This window comes from Opisthocomus hoazin, chromosome 7 (genome assembly GCF_030867145.1).
Source record: "Opisthocomus hoazin isolate bOpiHoa1 chromosome 7, bOpiHoa1.hap1, whole genome shotgun sequence".
Classification (NCBI taxonomy): Eukaryota; Metazoa; Chordata; class Aves; order Opisthocomiformes; family Opisthocomidae; genus Opisthocomus; species Opisthocomus hoazin.
This window is the reverse complement of record NC_134420.1, coordinates 36,808,311-36,833,275: the sequence shown is the minus strand read 5'-3', so window position 1 is coordinate 36,833,275 and position 24,965 is coordinate 36,808,311. Positions and strand designations below refer to the sequence as shown.

The 24,965-nt window shown below is 37.1% G+C and overlaps 1 protein-coding gene across 25 annotated transcripts in view; it reads left to right on the top strand.

Moving 5' to 3' along the window:
* Nucleotides 1–24,965, top strand: part of GPHN (gephyrin) — a 347,846-nt gene that overhangs the window by 267,601 nt on the left and 55,280 nt on the right. For all 25 annotated transcript variants that reach the window (XM_075425604.1, XM_075425611.1, XM_075425606.1 and 22 more), the window contains 3 exons: nucleotides 13,846–13,888; nucleotides 18,278–18,415; nucleotides 24,099–24,191. In XM_075425604.1, coding sequence (XP_075281719.1) covers nucleotides 13,846–13,888; nucleotides 18,278–18,415; nucleotides 24,099–24,191 — 274 coding nt within the window. The remainder of the gene's footprint in view (nucleotides 1–13,845; nucleotides 13,889–18,277; nucleotides 18,416–24,098; nucleotides 24,192–24,965) is intronic.

The following is a 24,965-nucleotide window of genomic DNA, read 5'->3' as shown; positions in this document are numbered from 1 at the left end:
ACTGTATACTTAATGTTGTTAACAAAGCAACAGAGACTTGTATTATCTTACCTGATGATACAAGAGCGAAGGGACCGGTACAGGGAATTCAGTATCAGCAGTATTCAGAGAACAAGAGGAAATGCTGGTTCCTGCAACAGGGAGTTGACTTCAGAAGTCCATTCAGAGACTGCAGGAAGACGTTTAAGTGTTCTAGGTTAGAGTATTCTATATAGTATACATTACAAAATGTAAATAACTGAATCTTGTTCTTTAGAACTAAAGTCAGGTAAGAGAGTGTTTCTCCTTCTACTGAGCCTAGTTTAAACAGTGCTGAAAGACTGACAACTGATACTCTGGTCTTCAGGTGTTTACCACCAGTATAAAACCTAGAATTCAGTTTTAGTTACAGGCTGCTAATTTCACTGTTGACATCTACTGTAAATCTGCACTACATAGTACAACTGATTTGAGGATGAGTGGACCACATATCATAAGGGCAGAGGGGACTACTTTTGACAGTCAGATTCAAGAGCATCCTTAATGTGTGTACAGTAAGCCCAGCATTTTGAATTTGCTGCTTACCTGCAAATTCTGCATCCAGGACTTCCAGAAGGCTTTTCTGGCTCCAAAGAAGGTAAGCCAGCTTCCTTGTGCTGGCTTAAGAATATGGCAACTTTGACATCCTTTTTTGTTAATTTGGGTTTCTTACTCTTTTATCTAGAGTATTTCTCTCTAGATTTCTAACCAGAGGGCCAATTAATGCAATTTTTGAGTTATTTTATTCTGATATTATAACTTAAAACTTTCCAGAAGCAGTTTGCCAGATAAAAAATTTAGAAGAATGAATTGAATTTAACCATGGTAATTGACTGTGCAATTGTCAGATAACTGAAAAGGTCTTCAGTCAATTCTTAGGCACCCCAGAATGCTTTAATGTCAGTATTGTTTTTATAATTATTGAAATATTTTAATATAAAGGAAAATCCTAAGTGAATATCCATATACAATGTGTGAAACTTGAATTGCATATTGTAAAAGGTCTGTCTCTACCACTGCATTTGAAGAGCATTAGAAGAACAGCAAGAAAAGTATGTCAGAATTCTAAGAAATGTAAATAGATTTCAAATACCATAGGTGGTCTTTAGACTTTCAGGTATAATGAGTGAATTATATGGTTTTGTTATTGGTCAGAGTATTAGGCTGGTTTTTTACTTAATATTTATGCTCTTGACTTGTATATTTTTTAAAACATTGTGCACAGACTTCATTAGAGCAGCTCAAAGTTTGTATTTTTTTACATCAATTAGTTTCCACTGCTGTAATATGAATATATCCCATAAGCAGGGAAAGCACAAACAAAGTTGGTCACACAGTAATTTCTGGAACAGGATTTCCTTTTTCTTTTGTAAACTCTTCAGTCAATATATTAGCTGGAATTTTTTTTTTCCCCCTACTGTAGAAAATTTCATTCAACACTTACAATCACACAGTGACATATTTCAAGTGAAAAAGCGTTTCAGGAGATGGAAGACCATGACGAAGAAGAGTGGACCTGTGCCTTTATTGTCTCTAACAATTAAGGCTATGCCTTGGATAGGGGAGACAAAAATGAAGTAAACGTAAGCAGTTCTCTCCATTCTCTTCTCTGCTTTCAAGCAGAAGTCCAGCAGATAGAGAATTTGGTTCTTTACGTCTGGCGTAAATGATTCACAGAATCACAGAATCACAGAATGATAGGGGTTGGAAGGGACCTCTGTGGGTCATCTAGTCCAACCGTAGAAAAACTGCTACATTAAATTGAGATTACCTGTCTCATTGCCTTATGAACCCTATATCCTTTGTAGAGGTGCTCTTTGAATTTGGAATAATGTTTTTCCAAGTTAGCTCTGTTCATTAGAGGGAATGCTGAGGTTATCATATTATTTATGGACATGGCTTTAATTGAATTGCCAGGTATGTGCTTAACAAGATCCTCAGCTTGAAAACAGAAAGATATCTTAATTAAAAAAAAAGTATGTCTCGTATCTGTGATATCTACAGTTCAGAAATAAATGAACACAACACAGCCAATAAGGATCCACTAATGACTTCGGGTTTGTCCAACTGTATTGGTACAATCTAGTCCTGGTTTTCTTTGGGGTTATTTTGCAGTTGCTAATAGAACAATGAGGGTTTAAGTAAAGTTAGAATTTGTAGGTATTTTTCAAACATGAAGAGAGCAAAGCTTTCTATTTGGCAATTGCTGTTTAAAGAATTACATTTTTTCTATTGCATTTTGCTTTGCTAATAGTACTACCTTACTCTGGGCTTAAGAAAAATGAATTAAAATTCTTACTTGTAGAGAAACGTAGTTTTCTCGCTGCACATTAAAATGCAAAAATTTATGAAAAAACAGTGATCTAGTTTCCTTATTCATAGAAAACAGCTTTGCTAGTTCTATCTTCATTCTAGTTATTGGGATTAGTAGCTGCACAAAATATCCTCTATAGCATTCTCTCTGCCATACCAGAATAGAGAACTGTTCTTGCTGCAAGAGCTAGATGTCATATCAAGAAAGGCATTCATGACAGCTCATGAGTGAATATGGCAAAACTTGAAGTTACATCAGGAAGGAGAGTGTATTATTGCAATAATCTGATCAGCATATACGTGAATACCATTGAGGAATGACATCTTAGATATTTACAAGAAAGTTAATTTTCTAAAAATTCATTAAGAAGTGTTACTGTATTTATACTTCGAATACAATGTATCTTTGTTTACCCACTGCCAAATCTCAAATTAGATCCATTATTAGTTTATACATTCAAAATAGAAGCACAATTTTGCTTATTCCTACAGCTTCTCTGTGCATACTACTTACTTTGTGACTTCTGTCAAATAAAATTATCCCTTCATATTAACTTTTTGCACTTACTATTTTGTTCTCTACTAATAAGTCCAGTTCAAGCATTAAGTTCATTTACAGAGAACTATCTGACATTCACGAGAGTGGTAAAAACTGGGATTTTGAATGGCATCTCATTTCATATTACAGATTTTAGCTTAAACCTTATCCAACTTATCAAAATTGTAATGCTTTTTATTGATTTTTATTATGGTAAAGTGCTTCCCAGTTCTGCATTTAGCAGAGAAAGAAAAAGTAAAATTCAAAGTGTCTATTAGGAAGCATAGGCACTAAGAAATTGAATGATAAAATCACAGCTATTTTCCAGATAATGCTATATATATATTCTAAAAAGCAAGTAATTCAGAAATAATTTCCATCCTTCCCCATTTGGAACTTTAGAGTTCTTTGCTTTTTGTTTCAAGACAGGTCTTTATGTTTCAGTTTTAAATGCTCATCTGAATTTTTCCCTTTCTTCTTCTTCCACAAAATAGGGAGACATCTCACCTGCCTTATGGTAGAGATGTGCAATCCTTTATGAAACAAAGCAGATGAAGTCAGAGAGCTATGAAAGTCATGTTCCTTTCGATTAGACTCATATATGTAATCTACATTTTCATTTTCCAAAGTCAATCTCGTCATTATTTCCCTATAATTATATCCATTTAAGCAAAGGTTTTTTTCTGTTTTCTTGTGCTGTACCATACCTTGGACTGTGTGGCATCAAAACTAGCTTGATTAGATATAACTGTGAGATTTGTTTTCTAGACAACCACTGTTTTATTTTTAAATCCAGTAGCATGCTGCTCACCAGCATACAATGTTTACTCTTTATTTGTTTGGGTTTTACTACTTAAATCAGTTTGTTTAATAAACCAGCGAATAGTTTGTATTCTGTTACACTAGTAATAACACTCAGTGCTACTGCTCTCAATGTTAAGCTCCCAAACTCTTCAGAGTCAGCTTCAGTAATAGAATCTATGGAAAATTAGTCTAGAGTCTGTAATAGTAAGAAGTCAAAGTAGATCAAAGCTTCTATTACATTGCTGCTACGGCTTTTGCAGTAATCACTGATGTAAAATGCCATACCTGTGATCTAATTTACATGTATCTCTAGTGGATAGTGTCTGTTTTAACACATGGAAATCAAATTAGATATACACAGCAGTGTCAGTATCAGTAATGTACAGCTCAAATGTCAGTGGGTTCCCATCAGTGCTCCCTGTGTTATTTTCCTGTTTTTCTGGTTTTTCAAATGTTGTTTTGTAACATGGGTTTTTGAAACAAGGTTTTTTGCTAAGCGTAATTACCATTAAGTTTTTAATTTAAGAACTGGAGGGGAGATAGAATGTCCTTATTCACAGTATTTTCCATATCCTTTTCTCTTCTGTGAATTTCCAAGATCCAGTGCTGCTAGAAGCCCAGCCAAAGTAACGTTCTGTTCTCCGGCACGTAACTGCTGTGGGGAGGCTGGTGGTTGCCGTTGTGCTGGACCTTGCAATCCAGACTAGCAAATTCAAGATGTCACTAAAGGAATCTTATCCTTTTGAACCTTTTAGGTTCAAAGCAAAATCCTAAATGCAAATCGTCTTCCCGCATTTGTATTTCTGATCACTTTCAGAAATAATTTCTAACTTGTGTTTGAGAGTATAATTCTCAGTGCAGCGTTTGCTCAATTCCAGGCTTTCCTTTCCATAGTGTATGAACCCTCTGAAATCATCACATTATTCATCCATGATGATTCTGATTTCACTTTAAGGATGCTCCTGGGAGGAATGTAGTCTGTGTTTCTGCCTCAACTCAAAAGCAGAAACCTAGCTATTCATACAGTAAGTTCACTGTACTGACGTTTACTGCTCAGAGGGATTCATAGACTGAAGCTTTATTTTCCTGACAGTTGTTGCTCCCAAGTCTGAATCTTAGCTTAAAAGACCTTTGTTCATTTTTATACTTCAAAGTGTAGAAGTCTGAGGTTTTGGCTGAATACTATATACATCGATGACTATCATATACACCATATATATAAGATTATCGTTGCCTGTGTTGACTAGTTTTTGCTCTTGTACTTGAAGCCCTCCAAATTTGATGTTCCTAGCTCAAATAAAAATGTTAGGTTTAACTAAAATCAACTAGTATTTTGATTACGCCAGTGCAGAGTTTCTAACCAGAACACGTGAGGAAACATATGTTTTGTTCCTGCTCATATTGTTAAAAAAGTAGTCCAACCATGCACTTTAGAATGATAATAACTATAAAAATCTCCAACCAAAATTTCTGGCAAATGCCAATGGAAAAAGCTGAAATTTTATTTTAAAGATGCTTTAAAAACATAAGAAATTGGGTGGTGGCCTTTTGTTGATTCCCTGGTCAGTTGGCCGGTGGCTTTTGAAGATTATTATTGTTTTGGTTTTGTGGTTACTGTTTTCATGTGTTCATATTCTTTTAACATAGAAATGCAAAGAATGTTACCTGTGTGGTCAGCTTCCAGGAAGATAAGAATGTAAGCATGAAATACTGGTTGTAGGCTTTGTTAGTAATTACAAGTTTGATTCAAAATCCTTTGAAGGTCAATGGAGAGATGCTTTTTACTCCCACAGACCTTGGATCAAAGGGATGGAGGCCGATAGGCCTCGCACCAGGTGGGAACAAAAGCAGCAGAAGCTAAAAGTTCCAAACAGGCCTCTGTCCCTTCCCCACCAACATTCATTCAGATATCAACAATAACTAGATATTAAGAACACTGGATTGTGTTTCCCAGGTGTAGCAGATGGTGTGAATGGTGACTACAGCTCTCCTGCTTTCAGTTCAGGAGACACAGCGGTCTGCTGGAACAGAAAGCACGATGCCGTCGCAGAAGGCCCTGACTGGGTACTAAGAAAGGCTATATTGAATTTTCTGTCTCCATATTAATGCAAACTTCATGTTTCAGGCTGGAAAAGCTTCTTATGCCATTTTCAGGGGTACTGATTTTCTGTATGTCCTTCTTGAGACACATACTGTTCAGATATGCTGAGCACTCCAAATGGAGTTGTAATAAATGGCAACTGAGGGGCTTTGCATTCTCTAATCCAGCTGTAGGCATGCCGAGTTAAATTTAGTCTAGATGTCTCTGGGTCTCAGTTTCCCATTTGTAAAAACAAGTCATCCCTCTGCTTCACAAAGATTTTGTAAAAATAAATTCCTTCATGTGTGTTAGGACATTTTATATTGTAGAACAGCACAACATAGAAATTTATAAAGAACTAAATAATTCCCCATTCAGAAGAGAGTTTGAGTTATGTTTAGTAAGTAAAACCTGGAACTAGGTTTCGAACAGGGAGGTTAAAATGAAATAGTCTTATCTTGTCTCATGCAGCAGCCCTGCTGAAAATAGTTATGATGAAATCATAATTCCTACATGTCAAAGGAAAAATAAGAGTTGCACACAAAACATTGATCTGATATGTCCTGAATGTTGTGTTTCACTTCACCTTGCTGGTTTTGCTTGACTACATGTGAATGATGAACTTATTTTTAAAATCTGATTTTGAGGGTCATGCCATTCAAGAAAAATAGTTTTCATTTTTTGCAGTAATGTGGACATTTGCTTGTTTTAATGCTGCATTGAAATTGGCTGTTGCTGGGTCAAGAAATAGGAATATGAAAATAGTTCATTACATTTAAAAGCCAAATACTTGTAATAGAAATGAAACTCTTTATAATGTCAATCTTATTAGTGTATGTCAAGGGTTAGAGAATAATCTGTGGTGTGCTTGAGGACAAGAATATAAATTACTTAAGTATTTGTAGTCCATCTGATTGACAGCAGCTTAAAAAGATGGTTGAACTGGAATGGACAAGGAGTTTAAAAAGTCTTGATGCTGGTCAGATAGGATGTAACTCAGACATCTAGTATATACTTGTAAGGCCAAGTGATTCGTCAATCAAACTGCCAGGGTGTGAGATTATATGAAAACAGGCAAATCCCATTTCTGTGGGAAACAAAAACGACAACAGGAATCCCTTTCTCTTGTATCACTTTGGAAAGAAATTTTGTTCTCTCTGCCTTGATTTACACTATCTGCTTCTCAAACTGAAGAAATTTCCAGGGCATTTGGGGATTGTTTAAGATTTTCACTCAAACACATAAAAGATCTCGTTCGCAGCTAACAACACAAGTAGTAGAACTATTGATTTTCCTAATGCAGTGTTCCTAGTGATTTCTCGTGTATGACAAATTCCACTTGGATTCTGTTAGCACAGGTTACAAATACGTGTTGGAGGTTGTGCGCAAATTATTTGGCAATAATTTTTATGTCTTAATTCAGTAAGGGCTTTAGCTTACACAAGATGTGTGTCCTCTCCCTGTTTGGGTATTATAATTAATACTGCTTCTTCAAACAAAACCAGTATGATCTTGAACAATCCCTGAACAGCCCCTAAAATGTCGCAGAAACATGCTGTCTTTCCAGTGTTATTCATGCAGCATGTCTGCATGCTGTCCCATACTCTTAAGAATCTGGCTTGCATTTTTTTCTCCTACAAATGTGAACGTTTCATTGAAATTCCTGTGAAGAAATAAAAACCACTTCTTTTCTCTTTGCCTCTGTTAACTATCAAGCCTATGCTGCCAGCTTGTAGTAGCAAGTTTGCTTTCCTATTAGCTTTCTGACCAGCAGTTTACTATTTTATCTCCTTTTTTGCTGTATGTATCATGGTTCTTACTGTTTTCTCATTCAATGAGGTGTTCAGCTTGCAGTTTTAGTTGATGTGTGAGATTTTGTTTGAACCCTCTTCTAGTAATAAACATATTGATTTTGTGTCTCCAGGACAAGGTCAGTTTTCATTGAGGGACAATGACTAATCAGCATCTTATTTGCATCCCATAAAACTGCCCTTTGCCTTTTCATTTAATTTTGTTCCAAATATTAGATAATATATTTTTTTATATACTGTTCTGTAAAATGAATCAATTCAGCCCCCATGTTTCTGCGGTGTATTCACCGTCCTCTTTGAACAGTAGTTAGGATGAACCATAATCTGACCATAAATTCCATGTATATGTTCATAGTCTACTGGGAAACAATGATCAAAATTAAATACACCTTTATGTAAAGTGTAGGTGTCTAGGAAAAAACTCAGAAAAGAGAACTCAATACTATATGGATGAAGACATAAAGGCATATTCAAGATTTGAAGGTAACTTTTGTTCAGTGTCCAGTCAAGAAGTGGTGAAAATCTTTTCCTAAAATGATTTTTTGCATATTTCTTCCCACTGACTCCAAATGAATAATTGTGTGTGTAGAATACTACATTATTCTTATTTTAATTTTGGTGAGATTACAGAATTGCAGAATCACAGAATGGTAGGGGTTGGAAGGGACCTCTGTGGGTCATCTAGTCCAACCCCCCTGCTGAAGCAGGGTCACCTACAGCAGGCTGCACAGGACCTTGTCCAGGCGGGTCTTGAATATCTCCAGAGAAGGAGACTCCACAAGCTCCCTGGGCAGCCTGTTCCAGGGCTCCGTCACTCTCAGAGGGAAGAAGTTCTTCCTCATGTTCAGACAGAACTTCCAGTGCTTCAGTTTGTGCCCATTGCCCCTTGTCCTGTCGCTGCGCACCACTGAAAAGAGTCTGGCCCCATCCTCCTGACACCCACCCTTGAGATATTTATAAGTATTTATAAGGTCCCCTAATAATGATTAGTGATTAATCCCACCAACACTGCTGCTCCTTTTTAAAAATGTGTTTATGAGTAATGTCTGCTGCTATCAAATTCCTTGAGCTCACTTTCCCTTTCAGAGGTGTTCTCAGTATAACAAGAAAAAATTATTCTGTAGTTTTCACCTGACTTTAGTCCTAATTGAGATGGCCGTAAAGCATACTCTTAAGACCTTGCATATTCAGCTCAGCGTAAAAGTGCTGTTTGAATAGGAATACATTTCTGAAATAGGAAAATGGCATCTTGTAATAGGATTATTTAATGCTCAAACACTTTGTTAAACGTCTTCTGAAGCATGCAATTCCAGATATACTTTTCCTGTGAAATTTTTTTAACAACCTCATTTTTATATTCCATATTAATTCAATCAAAGGAATTGTCTCTGTTCTTCAGATTAGATTTAAAGCAATTTTTTTAATGAAACCAACCAACATATTTCATTACCTTTTTCAATTTGCTCCTAGTTTATCCTTATGCATATTGCTAGAATAACAAGCCAAAATCAAATTTTACAGTATTATTACACCAGTTTGAGACATTGTTATTCATGGCTTAGTTTTATTTTATGTATTTATTTACAGATGCTGATTAATGTATGTTGCACTCTTAGGGGGAAAAAGGTACTTTAGGCAAGAGACACCCTGCAAACCCTTGCAGTTATAAATTAGATCGCGTGTAATTTGAAATCTGTTTAAAGTAGGCAAGTATTTGAGAGACCATTCAAATGGCTTGTGCACAGAGTATATTCTACAGAACTCAGATCGTGTAATTACTAATAAATCACCTGTAGAAAAAAGCAGCAGCAGTATACTTTCCCATGTCCCACAGAATAAACTGTCTTCATAAAACTGCTGAAGTTTCAAGGAGAGGTTGTATGACTTATGCACTTTCTTACTGACAGTAAGCTGTAATAGGTGCAATACCTCATAGCCAGGCCTGCCTCGTGTTTATGAGACAAGTAGAGGAATAGCGTTCTGAAATTGTTGACGGCTGCTGTGCTTTGCATACCCTGCTTCCTTCATTACAGCTTGGCGAACTCATTCCCTTTGCTGTACCTTAGTACTCTGTGTCTGTGTGTGTCTTTGGGTTTCTGCTGGTGGTTCCACATTCCGCATGCTTTCCTAAAAGCAAAGCAATGTGCTTTCCCCTAAATAATAGAGATTATGGGTTAGCCTCCTGCAGGCTCTGTGTTCCTGAGAAATGGGCTCTTACTGTTGGTGATAACTCATGTTTTGATGTCATTGTTCTGAATTGTTCTTCATGTTGTAAAATTGAGTTGAAGTGTACTCCCATAAGAGTTAGCTTTTCATATTGGGCTGGAATCTCTTCATCTTTGTGTAGCGATTTGTTTTATTATAACCAATGGCTTTTAATTGTACCTCCCATAATGAAGAGCTGACTTAATACTCTGTGCTAATCTTGTTATGACTTTAAAAAGGTAAGTAATTTCTCTAACCATTCCTAACAGTCATGGTAAAGTGTTAAAGGGGGTTTCAGTTTTCTTTTTTTCTTTATTTTTCACATGAATTTTTCACTTGCAGCATGAACTTTTCTTTGTGTCTTTTTCTGTCTTTCTTGTAAAAATTTTTTTTTGTAGACTGATTTTTATTTGCAGCAAAACATACCGTGTATAAATAAATCAAATTTAGTGGAGTCATTGATTTCATTTTTCAGACCAATTGTGACTGATAGATAAACATTGTCAGCAGGACTCTTTATTTTACCATTCCCTTAATTTATATTTGAGTACTTAATTTCACATTCTACTACTTCAGCCAGTGGGAGAAAGCTTACTCTGCATTCCAGCATGATGAAATTATATCTTAAAGAACCTAAAATCCAGTTTGTTCAAAAAACAGAGTGATGTGAATTGAATGCTTTGGGTTTGGTTACATTCTGCCGGAGCTACGCGGGGGGATGGTATTGGCTGGTAGCCCACTGCAGCTTCTGCTAAGGTACATTGTGAGCCAAGAGGCTGTAGAATGAACAATAAATCTGTACTTTCCCTGTGAAAGCAGAGACAGCCATAGGTTGTTATTTATGTAACTACCTGTGAATGAGAAGACTTGTAGTAAATAATACTACTAGTCACTCTCCCCGGTCAGTCATGGTACTATATGCAATGTAACACGGATTCTTTACTTAGCAGTAGCTGTGAAAAGAATACAGATTTTTCGTAAATGTCACAAATAACGAAGTAGTGAAGCATACAAATAATGAATATGATAAAAGGCAGTTAAAGCACATGACCACATTTACACAAAGCTCCATTGCTGCTAAAACTGTATGTGTTAGAAAACTGGTGGGTTTTATTACAAATCATATTTTACTGCAGTTTTGTTTAAAAATAGCATTTAGGATAACAATGTGCAATTCATATTACAAAAACAGAAGTATTATGTAATAACTAATTTTGATGTCAGTTATGTTAAAACATGGTTTGTATTCTGCAGCTGTGAGCATAGGTTGGGAAATGATCAAGTCTAGCTGATCAAGCCTTTTATTTTATTATCGTGGATTCCTCTTCCACAGCTGCTTGTAAAATTTGTGGGCAGCAAATTATTTCTCATACTGCATATGTTGCCCATCAGGTGAGTGATAACACAGAAACTGTAGGCTGGGTGTAAGAAATCAAAACATAAATTCAAAGTCCTCTGTGTGCACAGAATTTAAAAAATGACCTGTAAGAGGCTGCGTGTGAAGCCAGCTGTCTTGTGTTACCATTGTTATTTGGACACTGTAAGAGCAAAACTTTGTCAGCACGTTTTTTATATTAGAAGATTTGATCTGCAAATCTCAGCTGCTCTGTTCATTATAAATCTCTTGTTTTTGTCCATACACTAGCTCCACTATAGGTTGGAAGGGCTTAAAGATGAACTGAGGAGGAATAGAGGCTACAACTCGAGAGTAACTATTACTGCTCAAAGGAGCTGTTTTCCATTCGCAAACATTGCTTTGCGCTATGGGTTTGGGCTCCTTCTGTTCCTCCACTTTGTTGAAGACTCTCTCTTGACTTCCATTTTACTTCTTTAGCACTGTCTTTGTCTGCTAACATTTTTCCTCCTTCTCTAGTAGCTTTTATCTGTGTCCTTTGGATCACATATTTTACTTAGTTTGTTTCAGTAGATTGTTTCAAATGTTTGTGTTTTGTATTTTTGTTTTCTTTGCATTTTTCTTTAGGACTATGTTATCTCACTGAGTTTCATTCTACAGTTTGCTGAATCGCTTGGTTATTTTGCAGCAGGCCCATTCCTCGTTTTCTCTTTTCATGTGGTTTTCAGTGAGAAATAAGAGAGCCTCTTCCATTTTAAACAGTAGTCTTACACATGTAGGCCCATGTCTCCTTTTGCACACACCATCTTCTGCCTTGCCACGTCCATCCTGCTTCTCTCTCTCTCTCAGTCTGTGCCTCTCTCTCTCTTTTGTGCTTTCTTTCCTACCATTATACCATCTTTTTGGTCCAGAATTGTCCTTTGGTAAATTATAAGTAAATAATTTACTTCTTCAAAAGAGAGTTCATGTCATGCCTTTGAAATCTGGTAAAACAACTCTGGGCCAAATTTGGGCATCATTAATATTTTGTTTGCAGTTTTCTTGTGTAGTATTTTTGGTGGGAAGGAGGGAGGGTTTGGGTTTTTTCTGTTTGTTTTTTTTCAACATCTTTTTTTTCAGGGAAGGACACCATAACCCACTCTAAGTTGCAACATTACTTTCCATAAGTTATTCCATTATAATAAGTAGACTGTGTTGCGCTGTAGAATCCAAATTTTTATGTGAATATGCATTTGGGGCAAGCTGCTGTGGAACAGAAGAAAGAGGTTTAGAAGTTGGGGCACAGTTGGTTTCAGCCTTAAATGGTTGTTCCTTTTTGAAGACATTTTTTTGGGGGTTGAGTGCGTATCATTCTTCATCAATTGTTAGATCATACATATTAACTTTCTAGGCAATTCTTCTGTAACTGCAAATTGAAACTGTAGTCTGAAAGGTAATCTGGATTCACTCCTTCACTTTTTCAGCATAGACAAGCGTTCTGCAGGGAAATTACACCTTCAGCGTCACCTGTGCTATTCCACTTCTTTCACCACGTGTACATGGTTTTACTTAGTCCTCTCACTGAAATTTAGTAATACATTTGTCAATAAAGTAAAAAAGAGAAGGATGCCATTCATACTCTCTCAGAGGTTTGTCTTCCTGTGAACCTTGCTTTAGCTGGGGTTTTGTCCACACAAAAAGCTGTTTGTTCAAGTGTTACCTGTTCAGCCAGCTGACCTACCAGAAGATAGACTGCTGTTCAAATTAGTTCATCCAAAAACTTGCACCTTCAGTGTTATTATACAATGTGCTGTCTTTCCAAACCTGAGAAGAATTAACAAGAGCTGATGCTTCAGTATAGATGAAGTTTAAACTGTGTTGTGTTTACAGGACTGATACTCTTCAAAAAAACATTTCTTTTTTAAATCTGCGTGGTAAACAGATGGAACTCTAAATATCCAGTGTTACTAGACTATTAGACCAGTGTGAATCCTCCAGTTTCCCTGGAGTCAGACTAATGTATCTGGAATAGCACAGTGGCAGCTAAGCATCTAGGAAGAGGATTTTTTGAGAGACCAGTTGTCATTCTCACACATTTACTTTTTAAACTAGAATTGCACTGTAAAATTCATACTGAACGTAGCATTTCTTTTAACCAAATAGAAACAACTGAGTAAATTTTTCTGGCTCCAGCCAGGAGCTGTTTATACAACTGTGAGTTGCTTATACAATTGTGAAGAAGTCCGATTAAATATCTTCAGAATCAACACAATCTAAATTGAGTATTTTAAACTCTGTCTATAATACCTGAAAATATCAATAATAGAATTTTAAAGCAGGTCATGATAATATTGTTATGTTAGTATTTTGTCAAATCATAAAACAATACTTAGATTCAGAGCTACTGTAATTAGAGTTGTATAAGAAAATGTGGATTTTCTGTTTAAAACTGGAGCTTAACACATAATTTTAACCACTGTTCTTTGAGTTTACTCTGTTACTGTCCTTAGCCCATCTTATTTCTTATGGGGGAGGCGAGTGGAATCAAATTGCTTGTATCAGATTCTGACCATCAGCCACTACCCTTCTTCTTAAATGTACTTATCTTATGTAGAGTATGTAAGAATGTTGCTGAAAATATGTATAACCTCTGTCTTAGATCCCAGGAGCTTGCCCATTATATCTCTGTATTTTGCATTCTTGTTAACTTCTGTAGCTCATAGACTCTGTGCTCTCTCTGCAGGTCCAGTCTAGGTGCAGCAGCAAGGAGAACATCCTCAGAGCAAGTAAGTACTGAAACTTCGTAGCTCTATTAAGAAACCAAGACTGCTCAGAAGACAGCAAATGATAGTCAAATAGAAGAGAAGGGTATGGTTGGGACATAAGTGAGTTTGCAGAAGAAATTGAATACCTTAAGTAAATGAAAAACAGTCCAAAGAGAAAATGAACAGTGTAAATAGCTTGTAGTGTTCATGTATTGATGGGTAGTTACCTTTTAATTTTTTCTTCCAAGCTGTTCTTCTAATTATATGGAGGTTTGTGTTATTTGTGGTGATATATTGTTGTAAATGATCATGTGTGTGCAAGTTTTATGGCAAAAAGAATCAAAGCTCAGAGACAATGCAGTTTCTTAAGTTGAATGTATATGATCTTTATTTTCATACCTGAACATGAAACTGAATGTTGGGTTACATAAAACCAAACCAAAAAATGCAAAGGTTAAGATTTCAGATTTGATTCAAATGACCCGTTCTTTAATTTGCAAAACTCCCTTCCTTTGTTTTATGGGAATCTTTCATAGTCTAGGAATTTGATCCACCATATATATATATATCTGCTCACTGCAGGGGGGGTGGGCTACATGACCTCTAAAGGTCTCTTCCAACCCACAGCATTCTAAGATTCTATGATTCTATGATATATACATATATATATAAATAAAACAACAGGAACAGGAAGTTGTTCTGGTGATAAGAGAGAAGACTGTCAGGAATTTTCTACCTTATGCAGCCAATTTACTTAGCTGCTTCAAAGCTAGAGGATTATTTTGTTATAAAAAGTGCTGCTTAATGTAAGTAGTTCTTTTTAGAGCCATATGACATTTGACATTAGTGAAAGATAGCTTGGGAAGGTCTAAGGAGTCGTTTAATGTCATTCACTTGTACCACAAAGTACCACTTAGTAATTATAGAATTTAAAAAATGATTATTTGTTTGTCTCCGGGTCTGTTTAAATGTGTGATACCTGTAAAAGAAGAGTTAGCATTTCTTTGTAGGAAGAAACAGGGAGAGAGAAAGGTTCATAGTTACACATGCGTCTTTCTTCCTTTCTTCATGAAGGTTATTCACGCTAGTGTTAAACCTGAAGGGGCTCTGTTTTTGAGTATGCATTTTCTTGGCTTTACTTGCAGAAATAATGGTTGTTACTTTTGGTGTTGGAACCAAGCTGTCAGAGTCTGGGGGATTTTATCTATTTTCAAAGAAACTGTGTTGAAGAACACACTTCTCAGTAGATTTTAACAGAACCTTTGACTTCAGCAAATAACATATATTAGATAAGGAGTCCCAAATCTAAAGACAGTACTCTGGGCACCGTTCAAAGCATTCAAAGACTCTGAAATCATTCATGTTGTAATGGGCAGAGCAGTGAAATGTTAGTTTCTGAAGCAGCTACAGCGAGTTTTAGGTAGCAGTAAAACATAAATATTAAAACACCTAATGGCTGTAGCACAAAGGTTGTTTGGTGCCACACAATTCCCCCAGCTTTCACTGATGAGCCATATTTTTTCCTAGCATCTTCCTTCATTTCCTCCAACTTTTCTTAATTTAAGCAGTCAGGAAAAAGTTTTTAACATATATTGTGTGGAATCTGCTGAACCTTCAGGTCACCCTCAGCAAGTTTGCTGATGACACCAAACTGGGAGGAGTGGTGGATACACCAGAAGGCTCTGCTGCCATTCAGCGTGACCTGGACAGGCTGGAAAGTTGGGCAGAGAGGAACCTGATGAGGTTCAACAAGGGCAAATGCAGGGTCCTGCACCTAGGGAGGAACAACCCCATGCACCAGTACAGGCTTGGGGTGGACCTGCTGGAGAGCAGCTCTGCGGAGAGGGACCTGGGTGTCCTGGTGGACGACAGGTTGACCATGAGCCAGCAGTGTGTCCTGGCTGCCAAGAAAGCTAACGGGATCCTGGGATGCATTAGGAGGAGTGTGGCCAGCAGGTCGAGGGAGGTTCTCTTTCCTCTCTACACTGCCCTAGTGAGGCCCCATCTGGAGTACTCTGTCCAGTTCTGGGCTCCCCACTTCAAGAAAGATGAGGAGCTACTGGAGAGAGTCCAGCGGAGGGCTACAAGGATGATGAGGGCACTGGAGCATCACTCCTATGAGGAGAGGCTTAGGGAGCTGGGCTTGTTTAGCCTGAAGAAGAGAAGGCTGCGAGGGGACCTAATATATGCTTACAAATATCTCAAGGGTGGGTGTCAGGAGGATGGGGCCAAACTCTTTTCAGTGGTGCCCAGTGACAGGACAAGGGGCAATGGGCACAAACTGAAGCATAGGAAGTTCCATCTGAACATGAGGAAGAACTTCTTCCCTCTGAGGGTGACGGAGCACTGGAACAGGCTGCCCAGGGAGCTTGTGGAGTCTCCTTCTCTGGAGATATTCAAGACCTGCCTGGACAAGGTCCTGTGCAGCCTGCTGTAGGTGACCCTGCTTCAGCAGGGGGGTTGGACTAGATGACCCACAGAGGTCCCTTCCAACCCCTACCATTCTGTGATTCTGTGATTCTGTGAATTATGGTTCTGCTAAGCAGGGTTTCTTTCTCTATGGGGAGAAAGGTATGGGAAGTTTGATTCTGTTTCACAAATGCTTTGCTTTCCTTTTCCTCATTTTTGTGAGGTTGCTAACAAAATATAGGCATAATAATGGAAAATGTAAGCTTGTTAGGGACATCCCTGTTGTTAAATCCAGGAATGCAGTTTTTCCACTAGTTACACTTTTATCTTACAATAGTTTAATTTGGATCATTTCTTCCCAGTTTGCTTATGAGAAAGTCATGTTTAAGAGTGTGAAAAGTCTTAATATAGTTAAAAAATATCTCATCAGCTGTTTCTGTCTTCCTCAGTATGCCAACTGCTATCTTAAGGAAAGAAATTAAGTCAGTTAGAAATTATTTGTGCTTGACAAATTCACAGTGTCTGCTTTTATCATCATGTTATCTTCTAAATACGTACAAAAAGATTATTCAAATAATTTCTTCCAGAATCTTTCTTGGGACTGGAATTAGGCGGGCAGTTTTATTTGTCTCTACTTCGTCCTCTTAAAGATAGTTACTGTACTAACAGCAAAAAATGAATTAATGGACAATCTCCCACATAGAGATACAAGCATGTGTCAGTGCTGAAAGAAGTTTTGCATATACAGATTGATTAAGCGACCTTCTCTTCTGAAGGAAAAACTTAGATCGCATGATTGTTTTCCTGTTTTTGTAGTTACTTTTTATTAGAAGACTACACTTAAAGCAGTAATCTAATTCTTTTCAGAATGTGAAGGCATCTGCAGCAGCAAATGGGATATTTAGGTAGCTACTGCAAAGCAAAATCATGTCATTAAAAATTAGTTTCTATTATTTATTGATGCTATCTTATTATAATTTATTTTACTTTAGGAATATCATTGTGTATTACATACAGAACATCATCCACTTTGGCTCGCATAAATACCTTCTTGTTCTAGGCAAATCCATTCAAGATACTTCTACAAATGTCATTTTCTTAATCTTTTGGTTTGTATCTGTTACTCTTGTTTATGTATTCCTGCAATAGTTCCCTCTCTTCAGTTGCTTATCTTCACTTTCAAAATCCTTCAAAGCTTGTTTTGCCCTTGTTTAATCTCTCAGTAAGTATCAGGAAATCAAACATGCTGCTGGCTTCATTTTCAAACAACTTTTGTGGTATTTTCTCCCAACCTGTCCCTCATACTTGGGAAAAGTAAGCTTCCGTTAATCTGTCTTACTACCTTCACTCAGATTATACATTTAAATGTCACTTTGCTATGGTCACTACAAAACCTTGACAGTGGGTAGGATGCCCACTAGCTGGAAACACCGTCTGCTGTCCAGACTGTCCAGTGATTTCTTTGTGCTTCCCTCTATCCTCCTTTCAAACCTTTTGACTCCCATCTCACTCTCGGATTGCAAACTCACTGGGAGAGTGTCCATTTTTATGTTTTATCTGTGCACTGCACGTAGCATCTTGAGATGTGTTTGTGGAGAAGTGAATGAGGAGTGAATCGTGCTGAGCTCATTGTTCATAGAACGGAGATAGCCTTAGATTATCATCCTCATTGTAAAACACTGCATTGTCTTTGAATTGTTTCTGTTTCTGATTAACTGATCCTTTTATGCTCATCAAGACGTCTGGTATGTTTTTCATTACAAGTAAGGATATACACTTTTGTGAACTTTCTCGACCGTAAATTGCATTTTGTTTTAAATTTCTCTTTTGATTCTAGTTGAATACAGTGCCTTCCCATTGTCTGACATAAATGCTCAGTAGTGATAACTGGCTAATTTAATTTACCCCAAAGTGCTGGATTAATTTCAGTGGTTTAAATGAACATCACTGTGTACATCTACGCATTATACCCTATATAAACTTGGTGCTCTCTTGTTGCAGGTCACAGTGCTGTTGACATTACCAAGGTAGCAAGAAGACACCGCATGTCTCCATTCCCATTGACATCTATGGACAAGGCCTTCATCACAGTTCTGGAGATGACCCCAGTGCTTGGAACAGAAATCATCAATTACAGAGGTATTTTAAGTTGGATTCTTTGTGAGGATTAGGGTGGTTATTTCTGTATTTTATAACCTTCTTAAGCACTTGCTCTTTTATTAATGTTGTGAGGTGTCTGAAACAGTACCTTCTCCAGGAGAAAATGCTTTAGGAAGTGCCAATAATTGGACCAGAAGTCTGCTTTCAAAGTCAGGAGAATGTTGACTGAGCTCAGTGCTGCTCTCTGAAGGAATTTGTAATGGAACTCTCATTAAATATATAAACTAATGTTCTCATGGCCTGTGTTATATGCAACAAGGCTAAAACGTAGAAACCACAGTTTGCCTCAGTGGCTGATTTAACACTGGACTTCTGTAGATGCCAAGTAGCTCCAAGTTGTACTGTGATCATTCACTCTGTTCTCTTACCATGGGAGATTCTCATTAAACCTCCTTTCCAATCCAAGATTAATGATCAAATCAACATGATTGCTTATTCTGGGTCACTTTTTTCCATGTCTGTATCTTTAACAGTTTGTCTCAGTCTGTTTTTCTAGATCCTACTTGGACTACTAGTCATTCCGCAATTTGCCTCTTCTTCTCATAAGCCCAACATAATTCCCTTTCTATTCTACCACTACATTTGATCCTTTTCCGATACTTACTTGCATTTAATATTTGATTTATTGACACCGTGTAATCAAGGGTGACTGTTATTGGTTTATACAATGAGGTTGTCTTAAAAGGCATAAAACAGCACGGAAAATGACAGACCTTGTGACTATGCCTATACTGATAAATAAATGAGGATAGGTGAAGCCATTTTCTGACCCAAAAAGGAATTAGAATGGTACCTCTTATGTTTATTTAGCTAAACTGTCCTCCCTCCTGAAACAGTGTGTTCATAATGCCTGTTAGGTGTCTCCCTTGCTTCTGCTATCCCTAACACCAAGCCTGGGCATTATCTGGGAGAGTGTTCTTGGCTCAGAACAAAACCATGACAGGAAGTATGCTGACAAGTAATCCGAAAGTAGGTAGGGAAGGGGAAACCTCTTCCAGGGATTATTCCACATTTCCAAAGGTAAGGTGGTGAGCAAAGAGATAATGGAACCACAAGCTTCATGAGGCAAAATGTTTAGGACATCAGTGGACTTCAGACAGCAGAGAGGTACACATGGTTTCTGAATGGGGTTCAAAGGTTTCATGCTCTTTACCAAATCTTTGTGCTGCCACAGACCTTTGAGTTGTCTTCATATTGACATACTGATTTAGCAGACTGTACATAGAATCAGGACTGTGTGTTTAGTCACTCCAAGTGGAGATCCACACTCTCCTATGCCTTGGTAGCAGGAAGCAGATCTCTGAGAAGATGCTGCATATCCTGGATTCGGAGCAGCACCAATACTAGATCAACAAGGAATATGCACATTACACCCTACACTTTCATAATGGTGTGCACATTAGAAGAAGGCATTAAGGCATAAATGCCTGAGCATAGCTATTATATCTTTTTGGATAACTGTCAGTTAAATGTCTTTGCTAAGACAGCCCTCTGTGGACAGTATTATGAGCCACAGTATTAGGTACATTTAGTCCAAATAGATGCTATGTCTACGACACTGAACTCCTGAAATAACAAAAAATTCTGGCATGTACCTCCCAGAAAAATAAGCACAGCATATGTTTATTTTGCTATGCAAGGTACTGTTAAGGTACTGTAGCATTATTATTCTTTTTTACATAACAACAGTTACGATTTTTTAAACCTCTTGTGCAAAACTAAGTGAAGAAAGAAGTTCTTAAATTTGGGTTGTATTGATATGGGGAAAAACAAGTATAGGTATGCATTTTTCCTTTTTTTTTTCCTTGATTCTATAAATATCTCTTATTCTCTTGTCCTTTAATCTTTGTTTTCATCTTTCTCCGTCTCTCTTTTACACTTCTGGATGAAAACTTACAAACTGCTGCACAACACTTTTATGTTGCTGTCGTGTTTCTGGACAGAAGATGTATTTTCCCTAGAAGTTAATAAAATGTGGCTAAAAATACTCTTCTAGGTAGACAGAGAATAAGCATAATGTTCACATGCTATGCGTATGTTGATATCTATAACAATTATGTTGCCATCTATTTATATGTATACACCAGTCTTTGTGCAAACATATTTATATCAACAGTAAGTAGCAGCCTTTTCATATATCTGATTTGTAAACTTCTTCATTAGCACTATGGTGAAATCAGACAAAATCACAGTATATATCGTTTGCTGCTGCCACATGCTTTGAACAAGCTCTCACCATGTAATTTATTTTAATATTTTAAAAAAATCAAAATATGGACTAAGTAACTGTTTTGTGTTAATACTGATAATGTTACCGTAGTGATTCTATTCAGACTGCATGCTTTTCAAAATGTCCTTACAGAGATAGAATGGAGGTAATTGGTCTTGGCTACATGCTTATATTCTCAGTAGAGTTTTATATACTCTAATTTGTCAAAAAGGCAATTTGGTTGTTTCTGTTCTTATTCCACTACATGGGAGTATGCTGTCAAGGTAAGAGAAGGTATTCTAGCATACTCTCTAATATCTTACTTGATATTTCATTTTCCTCTTCATGTTACCTGATTACTGACATCAAATTCAGGCTAATTCTAAGTCTGGAACATATTATTATTCCTGTCACTGTTGTTCTTTAAAAAAAAATATTCTGAGTCTGCTGAGACACTTCGGTTATGACCCTCTTCCCTCCCACCTGAAATAAAAGAGTTGGATACATGGTAAGATCATCAGCTGTAGAGTTACATTCTTGATTTAGTATTCACAGATGTAGAAAGTACAGTCCTGACTTTATTCTCGATTAAGTCAAGGCATGCTGTAGTCTCTCAAATCTGTTCTCTCCTAACATAAGGGGGAGGATGTGTAAAGTTATCTTTTGAAACATGGCTTTCACACTAGTGAGCGTATTGCTCAGTGCCTACATAGATCATGTAGGTTCTTCCATATGAAAAAAAAATGGACAGTCCTAAAACATTTTACGGAAGTGCCATAAACCAAGGCATCTGAAGCATATTTCCCACCTGCCATCATCACTGTCTGGTCTGAAGCCCCTCGTTAGCCTTTTATTCCAGCTAACTGCAGTTACCTCAACATTGTTCGGTGGGTATATAAGGTAAAGTTTTTAGACATCATGATAATGATTATTCTTCTGAAACTAAGGAGAGGCAGAAGTTTTAATTGATACTGAAAGGACAAAGCAGAGGCAATCCATACTTTCTGGGGTTAAGCCTCCAAATGGAGCCGTTTTTCTGATCTAGTCCAAGAGCCCTGTAACTTCTGTAGAGCTCAGACATTTTTTTCCACTGCCTATTCATCCTGAACTAGCTGGTTATTTAGATAGCATTGACTTTTTGTATCACACTGAAGTGCTACCAGGGCAATATTTACAACATGGGAGCAAATCCATCACCTCTAGTACAATACCTGTCTCACTGCTTTATCCCAGTACCAATACCCTGAGAAATCAAAATTCCTCACAGAAGTGTACCAGCTGCACCAGCTAAGCTTTAGAAAATACCCAGATTTGAAAAGTGAGTTTAATGTAATTCTCCATTTTGTGTTAGAATCAGAAAGCCATGGGCATCATGAGGGGCAGTTTGATGACATTAAAATATTTCGGAACAACTTTTTTTGGATTACGATTAATCAAAATAAGGTAAAACTGTATTTCTAAAATAATTGGTCAAGTAAAGGAGAGTGCAGAGGTACTTCAGATTGTTCTTTAGTTGCTGACTTGCTTCATTTTAAATGCCTAAGGCTTCAGCAAATAATTCTTACATTTTTCTCCCCTTAATTAAATTTGTTCCCGCCACTGGCTGGCCATTTGTTCCCTTCAAATATTACATGGCGGAATGCCAGCAACATACTGGTCGACTTTGCTCTAATTGGTGTGATTTTGCATGCAGACAAGAAGTAAAATGAAGACACAACATGCCTGCTAAAATTAGCATTTTGTGAGATTTTGTGCGTCTATGAACAGAGGGTGTTTTTACTAGGCTTTTGATAGCTGCATTTTCTGTGCTATGATTTAAATGTCTGTGTCTGCATTCTTTTTTTCAGTGCAAGTGTACAAGCTTTCATGAGCTTTCCAATAACTTCTGTATTGTGTATCACAGACAGTGATACACAGTGATGCACAGACATATTAACAACCATCACAAAGGTGCTTTTCTAATTGCTTTAGCAGGTTTTATCAGCATTTTTATGGCAATATCTATTTCAAAAATGCAACATAAATACTTGCCTCAGGCTGAAAGTGATACATAAGGATGTAAGCACAATGTTGTTATAGTTACTATAATTATAATTAATTACTAACTAAATCACTTTGTGTTAATAAGTAAAATATATTCTCCATTATAATACCACTTCACTGAACCTGAACACTTTTAAATCAAGCAGGTGCACTTTTTAAGAAAACCTGTCCATTTAGTATGCAATGTTAGATCTTCTGCCTTCCCAGCAAATCCAGAACCACATCGATTTCCCTATCTGTAAAACAAGAAATACACTTTATATTTGTCTCTCTTTTTTGACATGTCTCAAAGATCATAGTCTATAAAGTACATATCCACGCAAATTGTCCTGACAGAAGTATTCATGCATCCTCTCATTTATTCCTTCATACTTTCAGCTGCATATTGCTTTCCTCTGCCACAATGCACTCCTGAGAGCTGTGGCCTCCATTGTGAGATGAGCTTCCCTTCTTGTACTTGGACATGCTGGAATCAAGCCGATCTCAGTAGTTCTGAGCCACGTGCCCCTTCCCAGTACATCTAATCACACATGTAATAAATCTTCTTTCTCACTTTCCCACTGTATGAAGGCATAAGATACATATTTTCTACTCTGTTCCACATCATACTGAAAAATAGCTCCTGCTGGCACCGTAAAAGCAAATAAGTAGTGCACACTTGACTGAGGGTGAAGTAATTCATATCAGTCTCTACAGGGCAGCAGAGCCAAATTACAGCTCATCAGTCTTAGTTGCTAAGTGAAGGGAAAGAGTATGTTTGAAACAGCTATTAAAATATTTAGAACAGCATAGATTTGCATAAATAACCCAGACACTTATGTGCACTCACCCTCCATTAAGCAGAAATGCTCTCAGCAATTAGGCAAAGCTAATCTATTGCAAAACTTCTTTGTCAGTTTATGGAAACTTGTCCATCATTACTGTTTATGTTGGTCCTCTGGGCTCAATCCATTACCTCTCACCTTTTGCGCACAGGATTCACTTTTGACATGTTATTTTAAAAGGTTTTTTAAAAAGGAATAACTTTTTTTTTTTTAAAAATGAAGCACAGGAAAGTATGTTTTTTTAAGAGATTTCAGGAGAAAAATTTGTCCTGAAGAAACAAATACTTGTTTTTTTCTGTCCGATCCTGTATCAGAACTATTACCTCTGCTTCTGGATACTTGGCATTCAGATCTACTGTCAACAACTTCACCATAACCAGGAAAACAGAATTACTGAACAAATCTTTCATCTGTCTTTCAGACTCCAGTCTTTTTTTCATTTATGTAGAGTCAGAAATCAAAAACCTAAGAGATCTGTTCATGTTGTATACACACACATTTCATCCATCAGAGCACACTACTCTTCACTTTTTTTTCCCTTTGACTAGCTGTAATAACAGGGAGCATGGTCTTTTCTCTTTTCTAGATGGAATGGGCCGAGTACTTGCTCAAGATGTCTATGCAAAAGATAATCTACCGCCATTTCCAGCATCAGTAAAAGATGGCTACGCTGTCAGAGGTAAACACTCACTTTGTGGGCATGCAGTATAGTGTCTGTAAAACCACCTTATAACATGTTAGTTTACCTGTTTTGGATCCAGAAATCGTTATTTTGGTTGATATTTGATTCGGATCATTGCTGAAGTCACAGTTACGTAGAATGCAACTGTCTTGAAGGAAGACCATAAAGCTGAATTCAGATCTTTTAAGTCGATACATATGTACACGAGCAAATGTACGTCCATGTGTGCTCATAGACATGCGCCTGTGTTGCTGAGTTTCTTGGAAACATAAAGAATTAAGGAGAGTAAAAAACCAGCTATTTCTGAATGACAGATTCTTCTGTTCCTCTGTGGTTGATTTAATCAGGAATTTCTTACATATCTGTTACTTTGTTGAACTGCCTCAGATCCAGCTTCCTTATGGTTGGACTTGATGATCTTAGAGGTCTTTTCCAACCTATGACTCTTTAATTCTATGATTCCTGTTTGTGAATTATTTTATGATTGCATTAGAGAATTTTCAAAAATACATATCAGAATGTATTCCTATGGAGGCACCTCAAAAACTCATTCTTTCTTTGAAAATATTTCAGTTGCTATATACAAATGAAATGAGTAGCGTGACTTTACAGAGCAAGCAGTGAGTGGTTTCCCAGGAGACGTGAATCCATCCTCTGCTTTGCCACTAGGTGCTGCATGATTTTGAACAAGTTGCTTCTCTGAGCATCAGATTTTCCCTTTGTAAAGTAAGACTAATGATATCACATCAGATATCTATGGAGGCAAATTAA